The sequence below is a fragment of the Corythoichthys intestinalis genome, chromosome 18, assembly GCF_030265065.1.
Source record: "Corythoichthys intestinalis isolate RoL2023-P3 chromosome 18, ASM3026506v1, whole genome shotgun sequence".
Lineage (NCBI taxonomy): Eukaryota > Metazoa > Chordata > Actinopteri > Syngnathiformes > Syngnathidae > Corythoichthys > Corythoichthys intestinalis.
In genome coordinates, this window is record NC_080412.1 from 10,093,132 (window position 1) to 10,119,401 (window position 26,270).

A 26,270-nucleotide genomic window follows, 5' to 3' on the forward strand; every position below is an offset into this window, starting at 1 on the left:
TGTTCTCTACTCGCTGAGGCACAGCTGGCGTCACGCGGGGGCGCATGCATGCTTTAGCTGAGTGGCTCGTGTGCGCAGGAGGGCCTTTGCGGTGAAGCTCCGGCGGCTGTTTGGACGCCTTTCGAACGCTGATTTTTCAAGGGCACTGTTTGAACGACGTGCGTCTCAGTGACGCGTTTCGGGTTGACGTCATCAAACTTCTGACGTTATCATATGTCCTGGGTCATTTTTTAATAGGGTGCCATTTGTGTCCCCACTCTCCAGCATAAATTACGCTGTATTTTAACTAAATTTGGACAAATACTCTTATTTTTTTGTGTATCATCAATTGCCGTCTATAGCAAATTCAAGAGCACAGAAACTTTAATTCTATTTTTTTTTATTTTTTAATTGAATTTACTTTTGATAAAAGGTTGTTCGGCAATGTCCCTAGTGTGTTTCAGTCTATAAAATAGCTAATATAGGTAAGAAAAAACATTTCAAAATAATTACGATTTTATAGTCCTAAACTATCTTTAACCGTGCTGTTTTTAAATTAAAACTATATACGGTGGGAAACACTCAGGTGACTTGAAGTTCTGCTCTGAAACCCCCAATTTGGCCAAATTTCAAAATTGTCCTATATGCATGTGTGATACTTCATTGGAAAGCTTAAAATCTCAATTTTCTGGGGGAAGAAAAATTTTGAACAGGAGGGCATTTAAAAAAAAAAAAAAACATTAAACCGCAAAACCCTAACTGGAGGTGAGAGCACGCGAGAGCATAATTAAAGACACCATGATTTTAACGAGATATTATTGCGTACTTACCTCTTTTCAACCCAAAAATTCCATGTAGCATGTATCACTGAGTGTCAAGACACAGCTGTGAATGGCCACGAACGGATTTTGCGGGGATGTTACGGGTGAAAAATGGTAATATAACAAGGGTCGCGATGCAGAAATTGCAGACATCAAGGAGTGGTCGAGATTTTCATATATTTACCCTTTTAAACTTTTTTTTTTCTCAATTTTTCCTTGTTTGGATCAATTATCATCTAACATATTGGGGAAAATGCGACAGCAACAAAAAAAATACAATTAAGAGTTATGAGGTAGATATCCGTGACTTATTTACAGACACTATTTACATAATTTGTTTTAAAGTTTAAAATAGGCAAGAGAATAATTCTTTAAGTCGTTTTTTTTTTTTTTTTTTTTTTTTTACGAAATATTAGACATTGATTAATGATTCTAAGCTAAAAATGACACATTTGGAATAATAAATACAATTACTTACATTCTTCTTATGGCTGGGTTAAAACTAGCGCTTGCGCGACATCTGTAAACGGGAGTTTCCAGGGTAAAACAAGTTGAAAATAGTTCGGGGGCTTAATGCGCCATGAATCTGCAATGGCAACATAGACATATTGTTCTATCAAACACAACAGTTCTTCTGGCGTAAAATACAGCAGTTTATTTTAAAGAGGGGTGCAAGAGGAAGGAACTGCTTTTTTAGCCTTGTCTGTGTTTTCTGCCATACACTGTGTATCGGTGTACATATAAGGTTTTCTCTTTTCTGTTGTAACTGTTTTCCCCAGTGTCACTTTCCACTCTGTTATACCCCTTTCCCACTGGCCAAAAAACCCGTGTCAACCCGCTAACAATCGGCTTTTGGTGGCAGTGGGAAAGGTGCAGCGACCCGCCTCGACCCGTGTCAGTCGACCCGCCTAGCGACCCGCGTTAAAATCACCTCGGCTCTGATCGCCATTCAGTGTGAAAGCAAAACCCCGGGTCAACAGTCAACACCCTAATCTACGTGGTGACGTAGGCTAGTACGTGATGCGTCATAACAAAAAACAAAAACCGTGTGCTCTAGCCCGGATCCACATACGGCGAACAGTCGGTGTAGCAGCGTTAGCAATAGCCATAACAGACGAAACAAAGGCTCGTCTCCTCCTCCTGTGACGTACACGACTCCTTTCAATTTCAAACCAAAATTTACGTTGCCTCAGCACAAGCACAGTGTTGATCCTTTGCTGCATTTCGACCATTTTGTGGGCAGTAAAACGCATGAAAACAGAGAACACAAACGGAAAGGAGGCTTCCATGTTGCTTTGCATTGTTAACTTCCTTGAACTGAATGAATTCGGTCGCACTTGTCGGCTGAGGCGGGGTGGGGGTTAGACGGATGAAAAAAAAAAAAAGACACGGCTTTTTTTCGTCAATGGGAAAGGTGCCAAATGCCAATTGCTAGTGGGATGCATCGGCTTGGAAAAACGCGCGTTGACCCACTAGTTTCAGTGGGTAAGGGGTATTAGAGTCCTTTTAAGAAAATTCCGCTTTGCCCGCTGTGGTGGGGGCGGGCGTAGGGGCCGTCAGTGTGTCCCCTCATCCCTTTCCTGAAGGCCGGTTAATGGCGGTGTGGATGGTCCAAGGCAGTGATCTCTAACCCGGTCCTCAATGGCCCGCTGTGGGTTGTGGTTTTTGTTCCTGCTGATGCAGCACAGATAGTTGAAGCAATGAAGTTTCTGCTAAAACAAGCAGCACCTGACTGTAACCAATTGATTGCACTTGTAAAACACCAGATTGGTTAAAAAGTTGTCATTTGTCTGGTGGGAATGAAATCCTGCATCCACAGCAGGCCTTTGAGGGACCGGGTTGGGGACCACCCTGGGTCCTGGGAGGATGGTGGTGGCCAGAGCTGCGGGAGGAGGGATGGGCTGTGCTGGTTCACCCCGTTGATTGGCTGGGGAGGGGGCCTGGTCCTGTAATGGCCCCCACACAGCATTTCCACTTGTCTGCTGGACTGTCACACATTTGATGGGATTCATGCATGACTGGGTGCAATTTAGACACACTCATGTAGAGAAACTATCAGTGCCAGGATTAGCGATCAGGCAGCATAGACTAGGATGTCAATATATCCACACTTATAAGTGATTCACACAATACTGGGCTCTACACCTTACATTGCTGATTTGTGTACGTTGTGTAAAACTGTTCAGACCAATAGGACACTCATACTCCCATTCTCTGTGTCAAGCAGCTGAAAAGGACAGGTTTAAAAAAAAAAAAAAAAAAAAGCGAATTATTAATAACATAACTCTTCTGCGGTAACATCACACCAGTGGCGGAAAATTCCACTGCAGTAAGCAATTTTACTTTTTGTAAAATAAAAAAGTCATATTTTGCAGTTTTATGAAGTATGTTCAATGTGGTTGATCATAACGTGTCCACTCTGCTGAAGCTAAATATTAAAGAAATTAACTGAATCATTTCAAAAATTATATTTGTAAAAAAGCGGCATGGAAAATGAATGAATGAATGAATTTACTGATTTCGCATCAAGTATCCCAAGTCATATTAGCTATTATGCTAGCAAAGTTAGGCAAACTTTTAGCACAAAATGTCCCCTCTTTTACATCCAAATAAACCTATAAAAAATTATCCTCCTGCATTACTTGTATATTTTGCTGGCTCCAGCACCTCCACGACCCTCATGAGGATACGTGGTCGGGAAGATGAAAAGTTGCCGCTTTTTTGCCTCTTTAAATCCAACCCGGTATTAAGACACACTGAATTAACTGCGTGATTATCATTTATAACATTAATTTCAACTTAATACAACTAAGAATATTTAAAATTTTCTTTTACAATGAAAAAAAAATTGATTGTATTTAAATTGTTTTCTTTTATTTATATTTAATTGATGAATTAATTTCATTAACATTTGAAATTTCAATCGCTAAATTTATTCAGCATCAGTAATTTCCCCTTAAAATTGACTTTTTTTTTCATGATTCATTCATATACGCAATTAAAAGTACAGTATTTGTAAAATTAACAACTTCACATTCAACCTTTTAATTTACATGCTATTAAAATGTATTATAATTATCTAAATGAGAATGTTTTTTCAAATGAACCACAAATATAAATTAAACAGCTTGTATTCATTCCATGAGTATTCTTTTTTGTAATTTCAATTCAATTGTTACTAAATATGAATTCAACATGCAGTGCATAGGCCGAGTTTGACTTTTGGGGCGGGGGGGGGGCACAACATGTTGATGACCCCGAAACGCAGTGTCAGCAATAAAATTAACTTACAAGAATATTTATAATAATAAGTTGACAATGAATATTTTTGTTTCCCATCATTCTTGAGGGGAATTTTAAATCAGGCTGCTTATGCAATACTTTTCGCCAAGATCGTTATTCATTGAATATAGTACGCCCACCGGTGTCGTGCCAATGTGGTTACCCCAATCAAAAACTGTATCCCCTGGGCGGAGCCATATGGAGGTAGATTTGTATCTTTATTATTCAATCCAAAAAAAAGTTGCTTCAATAAAATAAAGTTGCTTCAATCAAAATATATATTTTCAACAAAAAAAACTACTTCAATCAAAAAAAAAAATGTTTGAATGCAAAAATAAATTTGAAACTCAAAAAAATGAATGTGAAAGCTATTTTTCTTTGATTTTTTTTTTTTTTTTTTTAAATTAAAGTCAAGTTTTTTTTGATTGGAGCAACTTTTTTCATTGGAGTAATGTTGATTTGTGTTTGGGCCACATTTTGGCTAGGACATTTTTTCTATTATTCAATCAAAAAATAAGTTGCTTCAAAAAATATATTTTCAAAAATAAAAATCACTTCAATCAAAAAAAGGAAAAATTTCAATCATAGAAAAAGTTTTTGAATGCAGAAAAATATTTGAGATTGAATAATTTGCATTTTTACACTTAATTTTTCATTGAAAAAGTTTTCTTGAAGCAGTCCTTTTTGTGTTTGGGCCATATTATGGGTAGGAAATTTGTGTCTAAATCATTCATTCCCACAAAAATTTGCTTGAATCAAAAAAAATATTTACAATCAAAGAAAAAAATCATTTGAAAAATAAAATTGCCCTCCTCTTATTTATTTTTTTTAAATTACATGCAAAGCAAATGACCCTCTAAGGTGCTAGTCACATGATCTGTTCGAAAAATAATTTTGACCCGTTATATAAGTATACATTTTTTTGTTCATTTCATTCATTCTTGCAGACATTTTATTGCTTTACAACTTTTATATATATAGAAAAGTCAATTACATTAAATCACACTGCCCCCCCCCCTTAAAATCTGCTTATGCATTTGAGACTATTTTTCTTTTAAAGTTGAAGACTAATTGTTCAAATCATTTGCTGCCATTAACAGGGATAGATGTCCAATCGATGTGAGCCTCTCATCTCAAACGGATCAGACATCTACTTGTGACAAACTCGTTTAAATTCACAGCATCGGAACCACAAATTAATCCTAATAAAAAAGAAAAAACAACCAATAGTTTGCATAGCCAATTGTTTTTTAAGATTTATTTTTAATTCTTCTACAAAGACCTTACCCATCAATGTGCCAATTGAGCTCCAAAGTTGTGCAGGCAGGAACCAATGGTCAACCTCTGCCAGTAGTGACATCATCTCCTGGATTAGGGGGCGCGGCTGATGCAGCCGGAAAGTCAAGATGAAGATAACGTTGATGGCTGTGCCTGACTCCAAAACCAATATCATTAATTGGATTCTACTTATGCTCTGCCTGGACATTTTCCGTACAGGTTAGTCTCATTTTTGACTCATGTTAACTTGAAACTTGCAAAACAACAACAACAACCAAAATAAAATAATTGGTGCTACTCTCAAGCGAGTGTCACTGCAGCATGATGATTTGCTAGTATCCTGAGAGCAGTGTAGCCGTTATTTATTTATTTTGCATCTTAAAGAAATATCTAACAATATGAAAAACTCACTTAGTTTCACTTTTGTTACGGCCTCACTCACTGTCCAGCCATTGTTTCTGGTTGCACAGTCACTGAGTGACTCTGTGCCTGCCAATCTGGAACAATGCACACTTTTGTTAGCGGATGCTGGCCCATGCATCCTACAGACTTCGAAACAGGTTACCATGACAATGTGCTGCTGCTGTGCAAAAAGGCCTTCCGGTAGTGAAGCTGAAGATGTGAAGTCTCAAGTATAGGCCCGCCATATTCCCTCGCCTTTCCAGTGAAGGATTCACCTATTTGTGTTTGTTTTTGTTGTTGTCAAAGTCTGGCTTAATAGGAAATTAATAATTGGTGTTAAAGTACAGTGATCCCTCGCTACTTGGCGCTTCAAACATCATGCTCTCAGTCCATCGCATATTTTTAAAAACAAAATAAAAAAATACAGATGAGGTGTGCCGGGCCGATTGTGTATTCTCACTTTCGCTCCCTCCCTCTTTCTCCCTGCTCTTTGTTCGTCAGGCACTGCACTGAAGTTGCTTATTAAAGTTAACGATGTTGACAGATGTTTGGGTTTGATCTTGCCACAGAGGCTTGTAAGCCAAAGCTTCAGAGCGCCGCGTGCGTCAATCATCGTTTAACTTTTTAAACAGTTGCTGTGGCAACTCATTTTGTGTAAGTGAGCAGGATTTGAGTGGACTCACTCAAAGAACCATTTGATAAAGCCAAACATTTTTCTACTATTTTATTCTTGTTTTTAAAAAAAATTGGTGAAACAGTAACATGTTTAAAACTTTTCATAATGATTACATTTGAAGTGCTTGAAAACCTTTTATCCCCCCAAAAATGTATATATATATGTATATATACATATATATACTTTAAAAAAAAAAAAAACACTTTGCGAAAAAAGTGAAAAAAACATGTCTCGTATGTTCTCTCTTACCTCTTACGCTCTTACCAATGCTAAATCTGAATAAATACATTGAACACAAAACAAACCCAAAAAAAAAGGTTTTAAAAGAAAGTAGGGCACCCCCCCCCAAAAAAAAACAATTTTTTTTTTCTCGCCCCTCTTAGCGGTTTTTCACTTATTGCGGTGGGTCCTGGTCCCCATTAATCACAAAAAACGAGGGATCACCGTATATTGTAAAATGAAAAGTTAACAGAACTTGAAATTTCAAGTCAGCCAATTACAAGTTAATTTGGGGGTAAATGGTTTAAAGTAATCATTATAAATAAACTAGATTACAAGTTAACCTTTCTAGGGCATTCATTGAACATTTGCCCCTCCCAGTCAAAATGGATTGGACGCCTAACACTTTCAATGGGGCATCCACAGTAAGTTTAAATGAATTTGAGATCTATTGCTGCCAATGGAAGCCAATAAGTTAATTATAAATACAGTATTCTCTTTAGTTACATTTTTATTCATTTACAGTTTCTTCGAAGTAACAAAAAAAGCAATTGTATTAGTTAAAAATTCTGAAATAAAGAAAATTACATTGAAGAAAAACAAGAAAATCCTAAGATGAAAAAATACAAAAAAGAATGAAAAATAAAATACAGTAGCTCCTCGACATATGATCGCTTTGACACACTCTTTTCCACATCAGACGTAAAATCTAATCGATGAACTCAGACTGATCGACAACATTGCCTAAGTGCTATGGCAAATCAATAACTTTTGGGGAGAAAATTCATGTGAAAAAACCCCCCCAAAAAACGGTTCTTTCTTTCTTCTGGCTAATCATATCACATTTTGCAACTGTCAATGATACCGATGATGATGACAATAAATAAATAAATAAATAATTTGACTCGCGATTTGTTTCTACATCGACGACATGCTCGAAGTACGACGATTTATGACAGCGCCTCAGTTTTTTTGTTTTGACAGACGCACATCGGATTTTCTCGTGAGAAATCAACACGGTTTCCAAGAAGGTTAGTACAGGTGGTAAAAAAAGGAAAAAGGTTATGCTTACCATTGAAATGAGGATGGAAATGTCATGTCTGCCACACAGTGCGTTCAGGTACAGCACGCAAAACACGTCCGCCAAATTGGAACCCGATCCGTTACATTATTACAGGAATTATAATATTATTCTGATTTTTATTTATAAATTATTTGTTTTGTGATGAGTAATTGCCATTTGTAATTGTACAAGCAGTATTCAGGATTTATTGTAGGTTTTCGGGCTGTGGAACGAATTAATGAAATTATAATGTATTCTTATGGGAAAATCCTGCTCGACATTGGACCATTTCGAATTACAAACAAGGTCCTGGCACTTCGTATGTAGAGGTACGGTTGTATAGAGTAGAAAATTACATTTTAAAGATGTTTGAATAAAAAAAAAAAAAAAGTTTTGTATTTTTTAATAGTCTTTAAAAAATATTTTCCTCTATATATTTTTATAATTTAAAAAAATATATTTTAAGTATATTTTTTTAATTTAGAATTTTCCAAGTTTGTTGTATTTTCCAGTATATTTTATTAATTATTTTACTTTCTTCTTTTTATTTTCATGTGCTGTAATCCCCCAATGCTTTATTATGTATTTGTTAAATCTAAGGCATCAAGGGGTTACTAAACTAAAAAAAACGCTGAAATTCTCATTTCTGCATAGGCGCAGTTCTGGCCGTGAATATGACGCTCCCCAACTCCCTCATCCGCAGCACGGTGGGAGACGAAGCCCTCCTGTCGGTAGACTTCGTCAGCTTCAGCGCCGACCCGCCCGTCATCAAGTGGCAGCTGCGTCGGGAGAAATCGGTCACTGTGGTGCAGTCCATCGGGACGAACATCGTGGGCACCCTGAGGCCCGAGTATCGGGACCGCATACTGATTTTCCAGAATGGGTCGCTGCTCCTACACAACCTGAGGCTGTCGGACGAGGGCACGTATGACGTGGAGATCTCCATCACGGATGACACGTTCACGGGCGAGGGCAGCGTCACACTCACTGTGGATGGTAGGTTAGTGATAAACGCATTTGTTTATCATTAGTAGACGCCCGCGCCGTCAAGTTCTCTTGCCTTTCCAGAGCCACTTTCCAGACCTTACATCTTAATGGAGTCAACGTCCGTCCTGGAGCGCAGCGAAAACGTTGTCCTTAACTGCTCGCATGACACCGGCACCCGAGCCGAGTACCGCTGGGTTAAAGGCGGCGAGGCGCTGGGCGACGACAGCAGGCTACGGTTGTCCCACGACGGGAAGCTGCTCACCATCACTCGCGTCACCTTGGCAGACGACGACGTCTATGGCTGCGTGGTGGAGAACCCCGTCGGCGTCGTGACCAGCCTGCCCATCAGGCTCGCTGTCTACAGTGAGTAAACTCATGCTATCAATCCAAATGGTTTGGACGTTGTAGAGAAAACTATTAAATTTACTACAACAACTTTTATTCTATTAGAAGGAGGACGGTGCACATTTTTTAATAAGACGAGCTGACAAAACATAACAGTGATAAGAACTAGAAAATAGACTAGAGAAGACGGTACACAAGAAAGCCCGCCCGTCTCATCAGACCATAGGAGATAGTTCCAGTAATCCATGTGCTTTGTTGACATGTCTTCAGCAAACTGTTTTCTTTCTCGGGCTTTCTTGTGTACCGTCTTCAGTTTCTTCTGTACCGTCTTCAGAAGAGGCTTCCTCCTGGGGTGACAGCCATGCACACCAATTTGATGTAGAGTGCAGCATATGGTCTGAGCACTAACAGGCTCACCCCCACCTCTTCAATCTCTGCGGCAATGCTTACAGCACTCCTGTAACGAGTCACATGACATTTTGGAGGGAAAATGACAAGCAGTACTCAATTTGGACATTTAGGGATGTACAGTATGTAGTTCCCATGCGGTGCACTCACTTTTCTTGCCAGGGGTTTAGATAATAATGGCTATATTTTGAGTTATTCTGAGGGGGAAATAAATTAACTCTATTATATAAGCTGTACACAGACTATTTTTTATTGTGTCGAAGTGTCATTTTGTCAGTGTTGTCCCATGAAAAGATAAATATCTGCAGAAATGCGAGGGGTGTACTCACTTTTGTGATACACTGTATCTGTTTATCTACAATGCCCGCCATAATTATTGGCACCCCTGTTTAAGATGTGTTTCTAGCTTCAAATTTTTTTTTTCCTAAATAATATGGGACCTTAATGGAAAAAAAAGAGAAAAATCCAACCTTCAATACAAGTTTATTCATTCAGTGGGGCAAAAAATCCCACATAAAGAAATAATTATTTGACATCAAATAATGTGTGTCACAATTATTAGCACCCTTGGTGTTAATACTTTGTACAACCCCCTTTTGCCAACAAAACAGCACCTAATCTTCTCCTATAATGTTTCACAAGATGGGAAAAGACAGAAAGAGGGATCTTCAGCCATTCCTCTTTGCAGAATCTCTCTAAATCATCCAGAGACCTGGGTCCTCTCCTCTTCAGCTCACCCCACAGTTTTTCAATGGGGTTGAGGTCTGGGGACTGAGATGGCCATGGGAGGAGCTTGATTTTGTGTCTGGTGAACCATTTCTATGTAGATTTGGCCATATGTTTAGGATCATTGTCTTGCTGAAAGACCCAGTGACGACCCATCTTCAGCTTTCGGGCAGAGGGCAACAGATTTTGATATAAAATGTCCTGGTAATTCAAAGCATTCATGATGCCATGCACCCTAACAAGGTTCCCAGGGCCTTTGGAAGCGAAACAGCCCCACAGCATCACTGACCCACCCCATACTTCACAGTGGGTATAAGGTTGCATGGCACAGTTCTCCCTGTATTTTTCAAACACTGAGAGAAAAGTCTGGGACCCAGCCCATTAACGGCCTCTCGAGCAGGTACAAAATCAATCGACAAATCAGATTCGTTTATTCGTGTTCTTAACGAGCAACGTCACTCTTGTGTGTCGAAAGTCGTCTCCACAACAACACAGATGGTGAACGGCAGAGCCGAGAATATGTTCCAATCCACGGTAAAATCAGTTTTAAATTACCTAAAACACATCGACACGAGTCATTGACAACAGTCTGTCTCGCGCTAGCCATGTTGAATAAACTCCGCTCTCCTCGTATGTTTACTTCCGCGCGCATGTCCCTCGTCCTGCCCTCGTCGTTTTACTAACGTCACGTCTGCCCGTCGCTAATTGGTCCACTCCGCTGTCTGTTTGCTGTGGCTTGCTCCGCCCTGGAAATTGTATCCGCTGAATGGTGGCCAAACTCAATAGCTGGAACAGCGGTGAGTCTGGTACCAGGCAAGGTATAAGGTGCTGTCTACACGCCAACAAGCTGTTTGGGAGGCATGCACGGAGAAAACCTTTCCTCACTCACAATCATAAACGCAAACGTCTGGAGTTCGCCAAGCGGTATTGGGGCTTCAACTTGGACCATGTGCTTTGGTCAGATGAGACCAAGATTGAGCTTTTTAGTAAAAAACACTCTAAGTGGTTCTGGCGTGCCACGAAAGATGCGCATGCTGACAAGCACTGTGAAGTATTGGGGTGGGTCAGTGATGCTGTGGGGCTGTTTTGCTTCCAAAGACCCTGGGAACCTTGTTAGGGTGCATGGCATCATTAATGCGTTGAAATACCAGGACATTTTAAATCTAAATATGTTGAAAAGCAGCCAAAAGCTGAAGATGGGTCGTCACTGGGTCTTTCAGCAAGACAATGACCCTAAACATATGGCCAAATCTACACAGAAATGGTTCACCAGACACAAAATCAAGCTCCTCCCATGGCCATCTCAGTCCCCAGACCTCTACCCCATTGAAAACCTGTGGGGTGAGCCGAAGAGGAGAGTACAGAGGAGAGGACCCAGGTCTCTGGATGATTTAGAGGGATTCTGCAAAGAGGAATGGCTGAAGATCCCTCTTTCTGTCTTTTCCCATCTTGTGAAACATTATAGGAGAAGATTAGGTGCTGTTTTGTCGGCAAAAGGGGGTTGTACAAAGTATTAACACCAGGGGTGCTAATAATTGTGACACAAATTATCTGATGTCAAATAATTATTTCTTTATGTGGGATTTTTTCCCCACTAAATAAATGCACTTGTATGGAAGGTTGGATTTTTCTCTTTTTTTCCATTAAGGTCTCATATTATTTAGGGGGAAAAAATTATTAGAAGCTAAAAACACATCTTAAACAGGGGTGCCAATCATTATGGCGGGCACTGTATCTATCAATCGCATAGGCAACTCAGATGAGGCAGAGACACTGTTCAAGTGGGGCTGCCGTATTTTGCTGTCGAAAAAAAAGAGGAGGAGTATCGTATTTTTCAGTTGGACATAAACACATAAATGCGGCACCGTTTTTTTCTCTCGTTTTGGATGAGTCAACAGACATAAGCTATTTATCGCAGTTCAGCATGATTGCAAGGTTTTGACTATGAAAGGGACAACAAGAGGGGAGGATTCATTCAAGTCCTTCACTGAGTTCGGTAAAGAAAAAAAAATCTACCAATGGATAAACTTGTTTCCGTGTGCACTGATGGTGTTCCGTGCATAAGTTTCTCAATGCCTGCTAGTATCAACCAGACTACAAAGCCATCAGCAAAACCATGCAGCACCAGAAGTCGCATTAATGGTAAGAAATACTCATCATTGATTAGCAACAGCATAACTATGATGTTAAAAACAATTCAGAGACTTATTGTACTTTAAAAGTGTTGAAATTCCACAAAATACACATTATTTGTATTTTTAGTTTTAAACATATTGTATGGCGATTGCGGAAATACATTTAAAAATACGTGGTATTCATGGCTCTCTCAGCCAAAAAAGTTCCCGACCCATGATCTATATACACCGTAGCATCATGTGGGCGTAGTTTATAGGGGCGTGGTTGGTACGAGGCATGGTTTGTAGCAGCTGTCACTTGGCTCTGGGCTGCAGTCAGATATTATTGGTTGATTTGGTGATGTTTCGGGGTCGCTTCATTTTGATATCGGTTCACTTCCTTTAGATATCATGTCACTCTTGTTGATTGGGGGCATTTCTGGGTCACTTTCTGTTGATATTTGGTCACTTCCTGTTGATTTGGGGGCATTTCAGGGTCCCTCCCTGTTGATATTGGTCCTGTGCGTCGTGTCATATCTATGCTACGTTGTATGATATACAGTGGGGAGAACAAGTATTTGATACACTGCCAGTGGGTTTTCCCATTGGCAGTGTATCAAATACTTGTTCTCCCCACATATGTGTGTACTGTAACTTCTGTAACTGCTCTGTAATTCCTGAAGAAGAGAGAGTTAGTGGCGGCGTGGTTAATCTGCAGCGGCTCGATGCTCACTCATCGGATTTCATCTCATTGTCACTTGTGTCAATGACAAATAAAGCTTCTTGTATCTTGTACTTCTTGTTGATATCGGGTTGGACATCAATAGCGTCAATAGTGAATGGACGTTTTTGTGCTATTGCAATGAATGGCGAATAGGGCCATTGGAAATCTATGAGAAATGTTGGCGATTAGAAATTAATGAGTATGTTTTCGGAAAATTTTGGCCCAAGCGCACGTTTTTAGCAAAAAACTTGCGCCCCTTAGTGTCCTGAGTTTTGTGAGGTATAAATGATGTGATCTGGACAAAAATTGTAAGTCAAGGCTACCATTAATAATCAATAAAACGTGGAATAAAATACAAAAGAAAAATTAAAAAAAGACTGAAAAGAATCTATTTAAAATGGGAAATAGTCCATTAAAATTAGGTAGAAAGAAAAGCTTCCTCTCGGGGATGGCCCCGAGCAACCATTAGGTCAGAGCACATAGTGTCCTTATGCAAATAAGCAAGTTAACACCCACTTTCCTGGGCCGAGCCTGTACGTAAACTTGAACACAGTAACAGAACAACAATGAACAAATACAGTACTGTATGTACGATTACATGTGATGAGGAGTGTCCTCATCACATATTTTTGCAAACATGTTACAGTACTGTACTGTTTGCAGTACTGTACTTCCTTTTGTGCTTTTTACAGGAGGGTTGCAGTGTATAAAACATATGGCGGAAAACACAGACAAGACCGAAAAAGCAGTTTCTGCTCTTGCACTCCTCTTTAAAGCAGTAATGTGAAGTAATTTCATAACATGCCAAATAGGTTCACAATTAAAGTAATTAAACATTGTCCAACAAATAAAGCATGAAAAAATAATTTATATGTTGTATATTTGACAAAATAATCGCGTTTCCGAAGTTCGAGCCTGAAAGGGGACGAACCCGGAAGTGATACGTCACACCGAGAACAGCGATGGCAGCGCTCCATACGGCCGCCATACAACGCCCTTCAAACAATGATTCAAACAGCGATATAAGCGATATATCGAACGAAAGGGAGGAGATCCAAGTTTTTGAAGAGTTGGAGGAAGAAGAGGAGGTTATAATTTTATGTTGGACATAACATGTATTAGCCAGACGCTAATCAGGATGCAAACAGTGCGTCTAGACTACCTGACATGGAATGGAGACAAGACCCATCGAGATTACAAGATTGGCTGTTATTATTTTCATGATTTGAAGATGCAGGCATTTGCACATAATTTAATGTTTTTGTCTATTTGATTGCATTGTTTAAAAAAAATTATAATCAGACTTCATGATCATTTTGGCAGATCCGGCAGCTCTCGTGCATATAAAATAATAATATAAAAACGTTGGGGGGAAAGAAGGAGATGAGTCGTTGATGGCTTTCTCTACTTTATTGTGGCAACAATAAGAAAACAAAATAATAGCGGACTGCCGCCACATTCGACCGCAAAGTTTTGCTTCTCGCTCATCTCACCCCCTCGCCTCCTACTACTCACAGCTTTCAAGTCCCAGCGTCTCTTAAACGGATCGTGCATAGTGTCTTGTTATGAGCTTTTTGTTGACAAAGGTATCGAACACACGACGTGCTGACAACTGTTTCTTTATTAACACATGGAGCTAACAGTACGAACACAGCTTGGGGCTCTAGGCAGGCTGTGCAGAGCGATAGATAGAGCCTGTAGAAGTGGTGTCTAATGGCGTGAGGAAATGTAGTTTTTTTCACACAAACGAACAGATTACAAAGCACCACTTCAGTGTTGTCCCGAGACTACATTTCCCATGATTCACTGCGTGACCTGCGCCGCTCGCTGATTCGCTGCGAGATTGACTGAATGGCTACGCTAAACCAACACGCTAGTTGTCAGCTGTCACCTGTCAGCGGCTCTCGTAAAACACAAACTAGAAGGCTATCATGCGATCACCACGAAAGAAACGCAGAACCGTACAAATGCAATGCAATGCTTGAAGCATGAAGGAGGAAATACATAATACAAATACAAATAAATGTGCACAAACTCACCGGCGGTGTGTGTCTCTTACGGCAACGTGACCGTGAATTACCGCGACGCCGACCCGCTTATATGCACATCCATACCCCTTTCCCGATTGACAGTGGATTAACCCTTTCGGACAATATCGTAGATGACGAACAATTTAAACACGCTTAACCTAGCAAACGCAACAACAACTATGATCGGGGATTGCCACGAGTTAGCTTTCGGCTAACGCTGCTAGCTTCTACTGTTCATTCCACAACAGTTGGCAGCTCTGCTTTGACAAAGTCATCAGTCATCTATCCAAAAATCACACTTACTTTTTGGCAAATCCTTGATCATAAGCAGACCGGTTGAGGAAACAGGCATCTTCGAAGCGTTTGCAGCAGAGAACACTACTCGATGATGGCGTGAAATTCATTCGCTTAGTGCGAACAAAAGATGTCCATTTACGTGCCCTGCTATCTTTCAGCCACTCATACAACTTTTCTTTAGATTGAGAACAATACATCGCCACACACCACCGTGGCATCTTACCGAGAAGCAATGCAACAATACTGTGTGTACGGCGGACTTCCCTCGCAGTTCTCGGTGTGACGTCAATTCCGAAGATTTCCAAAGATTTTCGAAGAAAGGCATTTTTGTTGTCAAGGGCGTTGGTATGGGTTAAACAAAGAATCTGGAAGGGTTGCGTTAAAAAAAATAACGAAAATATGCTTATAATTGTTTAGCCATTGATATTATTCAAAAACATGGTCGGCCAACCTTACTTCACATTTGGCCTTTAAGCCCAAACAACTATTGTGTTTAATCGAACAATATGTCTATATGTTTCCATAGCAGATTCATGGCAGATTAAGCCCCTGAACTATTTTCAATTTGTCCGTTTTACCCTGGAAACCCCCTTTTACTGATGTCGCGCAACCGCTTTTGTTTCAACCCAGTCAGAAAACGAAGGTAATTAATTATATTTATTATTCAAAATGTCATTTTTAGCTTAGAATCATTAATTGATGTCTAATATTTCGTTTAAAAAAAAACAACTTTAAAAAATTATTCACTCGCATATTTTAAACTTTTAAACAAATTACATCACAATGAAAAAAATGGTGTCTGTAAAAAAGTCACAGATATCTACCTCATAACAATCGCTTAATTGTATTTTTTTGTTACTGTCCCATTTTCTCTGACATGTTAGATGATAAATAATCGATCCAAACAAAGAAAAATTATAAAAAATAAAAAAACGTTTAAAAGGGTAAATATATGAAAAAGAACATCTAGCCCACTCCTTAATGTGTGCGATTTCTGCATCGCGACCCTTGTTATCGCATGTGTCACCCATAAAATCCCCCAAAAATCTGGCTGTGGCCATTCACAGCTGTGTCTTGACACTCGGTGAAACATGCTACATGGAGTTTTTGGATCGAAACAAGGTAAGTACGCGATAATATCTCGTTAAAGTCATGACGTCTTTAATTCTCCTCTCTCGTGCTCTCGCCTCCAGATAGGGTTTTGCTGATTAAAATTTTTTTAGCCTGTTCAAAATTTTTCTTCCCCAGAAAATTGATATTTTAAGCTTTCCAATGATGTATCACATACGCATATCGGACAATATTTAAATTTGGCCAGATTGGGCCGAATCCGAACCTGCCCGACTGCCGCCTTCTCTCCCGCTCTGGTAACTTGACCTGCCTTTTGCTTTCGGAAACCTGACTTCTTCCTAGCCCTTGTCTGTACTGCTGCCATCTTTTCACCTGCCCTGCTGGTCTTGTCAATAAATTGTTGTAAACATGACGCATTTGTGGTCCTCATCTGTCGGGTCCGTGACAGTACGGTCTGACCAGCAAGGACCCAGCGCACGACATTCGCTACATGGACAACAGCAACCCAAACACCCTGACTGCCATGCAGCGTCTGGAACATGCGGAGGGGGAGTTGAGTCGGATGGCGGGGGACATCTCATCGCTGATTCAGCTTGGTCATCAACGGTAACGCCACATCCAACAACAACAAGAAATGCTGAACCAGGTCCTACAGCTGCTCACCAGCCTAGCCTCGCCTCCTATCCCAGCTCCCGATACGTCCGCCATGCCAGCCTCACCTGTACCTGTTCCTTCTACCCCGGTCCTTCAGCACCCCACTGCCCCCGAACCGCAGATTGGAAACCCAGAACGCTTTGATGGTGATCAGACCCAGGTACATGCCTTTCTGACCAGCTGCCGGCTCCAATTTTCTTTACAACCGAGGACCTTCGCCACTGAGGGGGCCAAAGTGGCTTACGCCATCACACACCTGACGGGCCGTGCTCGGCTTTGGGGAACTGCAGAGTTTGATCGGCAAACCCCAGCCTGCGCTTCCTTTAATGCCTTTGCTGAAGAGATGTTAAAGGTATTCGACATGGGCGCATCAACGACGGAGGCGAGTGGGGGCCTGATGTCTATCCGTCAGGGGAATCGTACCGTGGCAGACTTTTCCATTGACTTTCGCACCCTGGCAAGGCGGAGTACATGGAACATGGCCGCTCTGGTAGATGCTTTCTTTAACAGCCTGGCGGACTATCTGAAGGACGGACTAGTTCCGCACGACCAGCCAAAGACATTAGACGAGGCCATCGACCTTGCTGTTCGGGTGGACCGTCGAATTCAGACCCGCCGACGGGAGAAGGGAGGCTCCACCCTGTCACCTGTTTGCACTCAAAGAGAGTCTGCCGGCCGGTCACGCTTTTCAGCCACTCCCCACAGCCAGATTGACCCGCCAGAGCCCATGGAGGTAGGCCATGCCTCCCTATCTGCCGCCGAGCGCCAGCATCGCATCTCGTCCAACCTCTGTCTGTATTGTGGTGGCGATGGTCATCGTGTTGTCACCTGTCCAGCAAAAGCCAGAGCTCATCGGATAAAGGAGGCATCCGATTGAGCTCAATGACCACCCAAGCCTCCAACCACCGTAAGCCCCTTTTCCAAGTTCGTCTGCTCCTCTCTGGAACCACCCACACCTTGGCTGCTCTGGTGGATTCTGGTGCAGAGGCAAACATCATGGACATCGAGCTGGCCCGTCAGTTGGGGTTGGAAAGCCAACGCCTGCCCTATCCTATCCCAGCCCGGGCTCTGGATGGCCATCTCCTTGGCACGGTCACGAACGTCACTAACCCCATCTCAATGGTATTGTCGGGCAACCACCATGAGACGGTTCGTTTTCACCTGCTCCATACCCCAGGCCAACCACTTATTCTGGGCTACCCATGGCTCCGCCAGCATAACCCTCACCTCGACTGAACGACCGGAACAGTCCAAGAGCGGGGGGCAGACTGCCACCGGACCTGCTTGCGCTCTGCCATACTGCCCTCCAACTCATTTCCTTCTGATTCTGCTCCTGACCTCGCTAATGTGCCAGAGTGCTACCATGGACTGCGAGAGGTGTTCAACAAAGCCAAGGCCTCTTCTTTGCCGCCACATCGTCCCTATGATTGTGCCATTGACCTCCTCCCAGGGACTGCACCACCCAAGGGCAGTCTTTATTCTCTGTCCGCCCCTGAAAGAAAAGCCATGATGCCTACATCAGTAACTCCCTGGCAGCTGGCATTATTCGTCCATCATCGTCCCCTGCCGGTGCCGGGTTCTTCTTTACGGGCAAGAAAGATGGGTCTCTCCGCCCATGCATCGACTATCGGGGCTTAAATGACATCACCATCAAGAACCGCTACCCTCTTCCTCTGCTCACCTCTGCCTTTGAGTTGCTCCAGGAGGCCACCATCTTCACCAAACTGGACCTCAGGAACGTTTACCACCTCGTGCGGATAAGGGAGGGAGATGAATGGAAGACTGCTTTTAACACTCCGAACGGCCACTATGAGTACCTGGTCATGCCGTTCGGACTGACCAACGCCCCGCAGTGTTCCAGGCTCTTGTCAATGATGTCTTGCGGGACATGTTAAACAAATTCGTCTTTGTTTACCTGGACGACATCTTGATTTTCTCCCGAACCCTGTCGGACCACACCCGCCATGTCCAGTCAGTCCTCAGTCGCCTCCTGGAAAACTCCCTGTATGTCGAGGCCGAGAAATGTGAATTCCATGCCCAGTCCGTCGCTTTCCTGGGGTACATTGTGGCAAAGGGGAGCATCCAAATGGACCCAGCCAAAGTCTCTGCAGTGACCTCATGGCCTGTACCAGAGAACAGGAAAAAACTCCAGCAGTTCCTCGGCTTTGCAAATTTCTATCGCAAATTTATCCGCAATTACAGCACTGTCGCCTCCTCCCTCACTGCCCTGACTAGCCCCAAACAGCCATTTGTCTGGACTTCAGCAGCAAATAAGGCTTTTGGCTTCCTCAAGTCACGCTTCACTTCAGCCCCCATCCTCCACATGCCGGACCCAGACCGGCAGTTCATAGTAGAAGTGGATGCCTCTGATGTGGGGGTCGGCGCTGTGCTCTCTCAACGGGCAGCAGAGGATGGCAAACTCCACCCTTGTGCGTTCTTCTCACGCAGACTGACACCATCTGAGGTGAACTACGACATAGGCAATCGTGAGCTGCTGGCTGTCAAGCTTGCTCTGGAGGAATGGCGCCACTGGCTGGAGGGGTCAACTGTTCCATTTCTGGTCTGGACTGATCACAAGAATCTAGAGTACATCCGCTCCGCCAAACGACTGAACCCCAGACAGTCCCGCTGGGGTCTTTTCTTCACCCGGTTCAATTTCACGTTGTCTTACCGTCCTGGATCCCGCAACACCAAGCCTGATGCTCTCTCCCGTCAGTTTCAAAAGGACAACACACCCACAAACGAACCAGCTCCCATTCTGCCTGGCCCCTGCGTGGTCGCTGCCCTAACCTGGGATGTCGAACAGCAAGTGCTGGAGGCTCTTCGCAACCAGCCTGGGCCCAGTGCATGCCCTGCAGACCGCCTCTTCGTCCCAGAAAATCTGAGATCACAAATCCTACAGTGGGGACACAACTCCCGCCTCGCTTGCCATCCTGGATCCACACGCACCTGCAATCTGCTTTCCCAACGTTTCTGGTGGCCGTCCCTGAGAGGGGATGTACGAGAATTCATCCGCGCCTGTCCCACCTGTAACCGAAACAAATCATCCAACCAGCCCCCTGCTGGCCTACTCCAGCCTCTGCCTGTACCCTCCCGGCCTTGGTCCCATGTGTCACTGTATTTTGTCACGGGGCTGCCTCCATCTGACGGCATGACGGTCATCCTCACCATTGTAGACCGTTTCAGCAAGATGGCCCACTTTGTTCCTCTCCCAAAGCTACCATCTGCAAAGGAGACTGCCCAGGTGGTCTTGGACAATGCATTCCGGATACATGGGCTACCGAAAGATGTCGTCTCAGACCGGGGCCCGCAATTCACTTCCACTTTTTGGAAGGAATTCTGCTGTCTGCTGGGAGCCACGGTCAGCCTCTCCTCAGGATTCCACCCACAGTCCAATGGCCAGTCAGAGAGGATTAACCAGGAGCTTGAGAAGGCACTTCGGTGCATGGCATCTTCCAACCCCCGGTCCTGGGCAAAACAACTGACATGGGTGGAATATTCCCATAAAACTCTTACCTGCTCTGCCACTGGCATGTCCCTTTTCCAGTGTGTGTATGGTTATCAACCACCACTGTTCGCCAGCCAGGAAGCGGGGATCACCTGTCCTTCAGCCCTCGCCTATGCCCGACGATGCCGCAATACCTGGTCTCGGGCCCGTGCCACGCTCCTACAGTCGGCCACCAGTTATTCCACCGGAGCCAACCATTGAAGGACTCCTGCACCTGCCTATCGGGTGGGTCAGAAAGTGTGGCTCTCAGCCAAGGACCTGCCACTCAAGGTGGAGTCACGCAAGTTGGCTCCTCGGTTCATTGGCCCGTTCCCCATCCAAAAGATCCTCAGCCCAACCGCCATTCGGCTCCAACTGCCTACATCCATGCGAATACACCCCACATTCCACGTCTCCAGAATAAAGCCGGTTCATGAGAGCCCGTTGGTTCCAGTTGCTCCACCTCCACCTCCTCCTCCTCCACGCCTTATCGACGGTGGCCCGGTCTACACTGTTTGGAGGCTTCTCCAGTCCAGACGTAGGGGCAGAGGCATTCAGTACCTGGTTGATTGGGAGGGTTACGGTCCGGAAGAACGGTCCTGGGTACCTGCTGGACGGATTGTTGACCGTACCCTCATCTTCGACTTCCATCGTCAGAATCCTGACCAGCCCTCCATACGGCGGGGTCGCCCTGGGAGCACCCGTCAGGTTACCCATCCGGCACCCGACCCGACACCTGACCTGGACTCCGACCGGTCGGAGGAGTTTAAAAAAGTTTAAAAGGGTAAATATATGAAAAAGAACATCTCAACCACTCCTTGATGTATGCGATTTCTGCATCGCAACCCTTGTTGTATTACCATGCTTCACCCATAAAATCCTCCAAAAATCTGGCTGTGGCCATTCACAGCTTTGTCTTGACACTCGATGATACATGCCACATGGAGTTTTTAGTTCAAAACAAGGTAAGTACGTGATAATATCTCGTTAAAATCATGGCATCTTTAATTATGCTCTTGCGTGCTCTCACCTCCAGATAGGGTTTTGCTGTTTAAAAAAAAATTGTTTTTTTTTGAATGCTCTCCTGATCAGAATTTTTCTTCCCCCAGAAAACTGACCACATCACATATGCATATCGGAAAATTTTTAAATGTGGCCAGATTGGGGGTCTCAGAGTGGAACTTTAAGTCACCTGAGTGTTTTCCGACATATATATTTTTTGTTGCTTTTGGCAATGACATAGTATTTCTGGATTATTTTGTTTATTTTTAGCTTAGAATCATTAATAGATGTCTAATATTTAGTTAAAAAAAAAAAAAACTTTAAAAAATTATTCACTCACATATTTCAAACTTTTAAACAAATTACATCACAATGAAAAAAATGGCGTCTGTAAATAAGTCACAGATATCTACCTCACAACTATCGCTTAATTGTATTTTTCTGTTACTGTCGCATTTTCCCCGATATGTTAGATAAATAATGGACAAACAAACAAAGAAAAATTGAAAAAAAAATGTTTAAAAGGGTAAATATATGAAAAAGAGCATCTCGCCCACTCCTTGATGTCTGCGATTTCTGCATCCTGACCCTTGTTATATTACCATGTTTTACCCATAAAATCCTCCAAAAATCCAGCTGTAGCCATTCACAGCTGTGTCTTGACACTCGATGATACATGCTACATGGAGTTTTTGGATCAAAACAAGGTAAGTACGCGATAATATCTCGTTAAAATCATGGCGTCTTTAATTATACTTTTGCGTATTCTCACCGCCAGTTAGGGTTTCGCTGTTTACATTTTTTTTTAAAATTCCCTCCTCTTTAAAAAGTTTCTTCCCCCAGAAAATTGAGATTTTAAGCTTTCCAATGATGTATCACACATGTATGTAGGACAATTTTGAGTTTGGCCAAATTGGGGGGTCTCAGAGCGGAACTTCAAGTCACCTGAGTGTTTTCCGCCATATCTATAAGCTCTATCAGCCAATAAGTGAAAACTGCAAGTTCTGCTGTTCTTTTCTCTTGATAGAAAGAAGTTCCATCTACACCATCCTCTCTACTGGTGGCATATTCCTACTCATCACCTTGGTAACCATTTGCGCCTGCTGGACACCATCTAAAAAGTAAGTTCATCAAAAAGAAAAAATAATGGCGTTTGTAAGGCATACATTTTGTTATTGTTTTAGGCGGAGACGACCCACGAGAAAGTCTTTCTCCAGATTTTATAACCAACGTACAGTGACTTGTAACTCGGGTAATGTGAAAATTTACTTGTTTTTTTTTAAGTGAGGCATTTATTTATAAGGATTAATTATTGTACAGGCATAAAATGAAAAATAATACATTCTGCCTTGTTTTTTTTAGCATGCACCTTGGGAAAATAGAAAAAATATATATATTTGCAGCAAATAAAATGGTATCATTCGAATTGTCTTGTAATACTGTAAAATACAAAATTTAAGTGCTTTAAAAGGAAAGTAATTCAAATTTTGTTCAACTTTATTTCTGTTTAACTGAGTAAGTAAATGTTTTAAATGGAGTTGAACCGGGAATTATTTACTTTTCTCCCACAGATGTTGCTCCTCCTGAGGTCGCACAACGGAATGGAAAGAACACTGTGACGTCGCTTTACGTACTGCAGCAAAAGGTATGTCTAAGGAAAATTAAGGTCAAATCTTGCATAAAATGCTACGGAATTCATCACCTTGATTTTTTTTTTTGCAGGATCTTTCCCCAGGAGACTCTTCAGTCAACAGCAACGGGTCGGCTTGGGACCCGGAGCACCCACCTAGCTACAACAACTACGTTGATTCTCTAACCAGGGCTACGAGCCAGGCCAACCAACTCCAAGTATAGCTGCACAACGGAGGATTTGTAGGAAGATAATCCTGCACGGATTGAGACTCCACAAAAGGATTTTCCTGTATTTTTCCCAGAATTGAAAATATTTGTGAAAAATGCAACCTCTTCCTAATGTTTGGGCCATATTGTAGATGTACTTCACACACTTTGATGTTTTTTCCTGACATTTTTCTAGAATAACAAAAGAGCCTATACGTCTATACTGTAATTTTTACCTCATGATTGGCCAAATTAAGGTAAGTGATTTTGTTGTTGTATTTTTTAGTTACACAAACAGTATTTTCAAGGAAATTAACCCCTTGGTGACAGATTTTGCATTTAACAAATTTGCAACAAGTACATGAGAATCATAATTTTAAAAAAAGAAAGAAAAGAAAAACTCCAGTGGTATGAAAAAGTATCTGAACCTTTTGGAATTTCTCACATTTCTGCATAAAACCACCATCAAATGTGATCTTTGTCAAAATCACACAGATAAAAAAACATTCTCTGCTTCAACTAAAACTACCCAAACATTTATAGGTTTTCATATTTTAATGAGGATAACATGCAAACATTGACAGAAGGGGGAAAAACAAGCAAGTGAGCCTCCTGCCTAAGCAGACTTAAAGAGCAATTGAAAACCAATTTTTACCAAAAAATTTTAGTCAGGTGTGTGCCCAATTACTGTTGAGTGGTTTAAAGCTGCCCTGCCCACTATAAAACATGCACCTGGTAAGAATTGTCTTGATGAGAAGCATTGTCTTATGTGCATCATGGCTTGGTCAAAAGAGCTGTCTGAAAAGCTGCGATCACGGTTGTTGATTTGTACAAAGCTGGGAAAGGATACAAAACCATCTCTAAAAGTCTGGATGTTCATCAATCGACAGTCAGAGAAGTTGTCTACAAATGGAGAGAGTTTGGCATTGTTCTTCTCTCCCAAGGAGTGGCCGTCCACCAAATATGACGCCAAGAGTTCAGCGCAGAATACTCAGAGAGGTAAAAAAGAACCCTAGAGTGTCTGCCAAAGACTTACAGAAATCACTGGCACAGTCCAATATCTCTGTGCACACACCAACTATATGTATAACTGGCCAAGAATGGTGTTCATGGGAGGACTCCACGGAGGAAACCACTGCTTTCTAAAAAAAAGAAACGTTGTTGCTCATTTAATGTTCACAAAAAAGCACTTGGACAGTCCACAGAAGTTTTGGCAAAACATTTTGTGGACTGGTAAAACCAAAGTTGAATTGTTTGGGAGTAACACACGACGTCATGTGTGGATGAAAAATGGAACAGCTCACCAACATCAACACCGCATCCCGACCGTGTGGCATGGTGGAAGGAGGATCATGATTTGGGGCTGTTTTGCTGCCTCAGGGTCTGAACAACTTGCAATCATTAATGGAAGAATGAATTCAGGAAGTTTATCAGGATGTTATGCCGGAAAACCTGAGGCCGTCTGTCAGACAGTTGAAGCTAAAAAGAGGATGGACGCTGCAACAAGACAATGATCCGAAACACAGAAGTAAATGTACTTCAGAATGGTTTCCTAAGAACAAAATACACGTTCTGGAGTGGCCAAGTCAAAGTCCAGACTTCAACACCATTGAGATGCTGTGGCATGACCTAAAGACAGCGATTCATGTCAGACATCTTAGGAATCTGACTAAACTACAGCAGTTTTGTAGAGAAGAATGGGCCAAGGTTAGTCCTGATTGATGTGCCAGACTGATCTACAGAAGGCGTCTGGTTGAAGTTATTGCTGCCAAAGAGGGGAGGGGGGGTGTCACAAAATATTAAATGTGATGGTTCACTTACTATTGCTCCCCCTTCAGTCATTGTTTGCATACTATCTTCATTATAATTATGAAAACCTATAAATCTTTGGGTGGTTTTAGCTAAAGCAGACACTGTTTTTTCTGTGTGATTTTGACAAAGATCAGATCACATTTGATGGGGATTTTATGCAGAAATGTGAGAAATTCCAAAAGGTTCAAATACTTTTTCATGCCACTGTACTCAGGGGTCGGCAACCTATGACACGCGTGTCAGCACTGGCACGCGATGGGTTAACCAGTGACACGCGAGCGCATGGCAAAATATCATTATCATTTTTTTTTTTTACCTGAAATTAAGACATTTTTAGTTGCACGCCCTGTTATTTAGGGCTTTACAGGAGCGTCCCTCCCGACCCCTCTGCCTATAGCGTTATTTGCGAACAATTATGGATTTTGAGCACACTTCCAGCGTTTCAATTTCTCGATTCCTGCGCTCGTCGTTTTTTTTTTCCCCCTCTGCGCGCTCAATTCTGCGCGCTCAGTTCAGCACCCGCTACTAACGTGTCACGAAGCCAACCAGTCAGAGAGCTGGCGGAAGTACATATTGTCACCAATCTGCACTTTTTAGTGCTGTTACTCCAAGCCCCAGCGTGGAGGCTGGCGGGCTAGTAAGCGAGTAGACAGCCGGCGAATCGCCGGCGTCCGCGCCGGGCTTTGAATTGAGATCCCGATGTCACACACTTGCCCCGGCGCGGAGGCCGGTCGCTTAAGATACGGGACTGTACACCCCTGTCCCGGCGCATCGCAACACTCCGGTTGGACCCCGATTGCCAGCTGTCAGGTCAGGGCAGCGGGTGAAGCGATGCTTGCACTTTAGTATGGAGTGGACCGGCGATTAACGTGGCTCGTTGCCGTCGATTCGTCCGGTGCTTACTTCGGAGAGGTGGCAATGTGTATAAAAACGCTGTGACGCGTTGGATGGCGTTTTACTGGAGACTTTTATTAAACAAAACAAAAACCAGCGGGGGACACAGCCTCTTCTCTCCTTTTCACGGCGCTCTCCGCTCTCTCTCAACACCTTCCTT

At 42.6% G+C, this 26,270-nt stretch overlaps 1 protein-coding gene across 1 annotated transcript; it reads left to right on the forward strand.

Annotated features, from left to right (window-relative positions):
• Positions 1 to 5,135: 5,135 nt before the first annotated feature.
• Positions 5,136 to 23,804, forward strand: LOC130906161 (hepatic and glial cell adhesion molecule-like). Its single transcript, XM_057820144.1, has 7 exons — positions 5,136 to 5,579; positions 8,375 to 8,716; positions 8,789 to 9,070; positions 22,593 to 22,686; positions 22,750 to 22,817; positions 23,137 to 23,210; positions 23,288 to 23,804. Exons 1-7 carry the CDS (start codon positions 5,489 to 5,491, stop codon positions 23,417 to 23,419), a joined length of 1,083 nt encoding a protein of 360 aa, XP_057676127.1. The 5' UTR covers positions 5,136 to 5,488; the 3' UTR covers positions 23,420 to 23,804.
• The last annotated feature ends 2,466 nt before the right edge of the window (positions 23,805 to 26,270 follow it).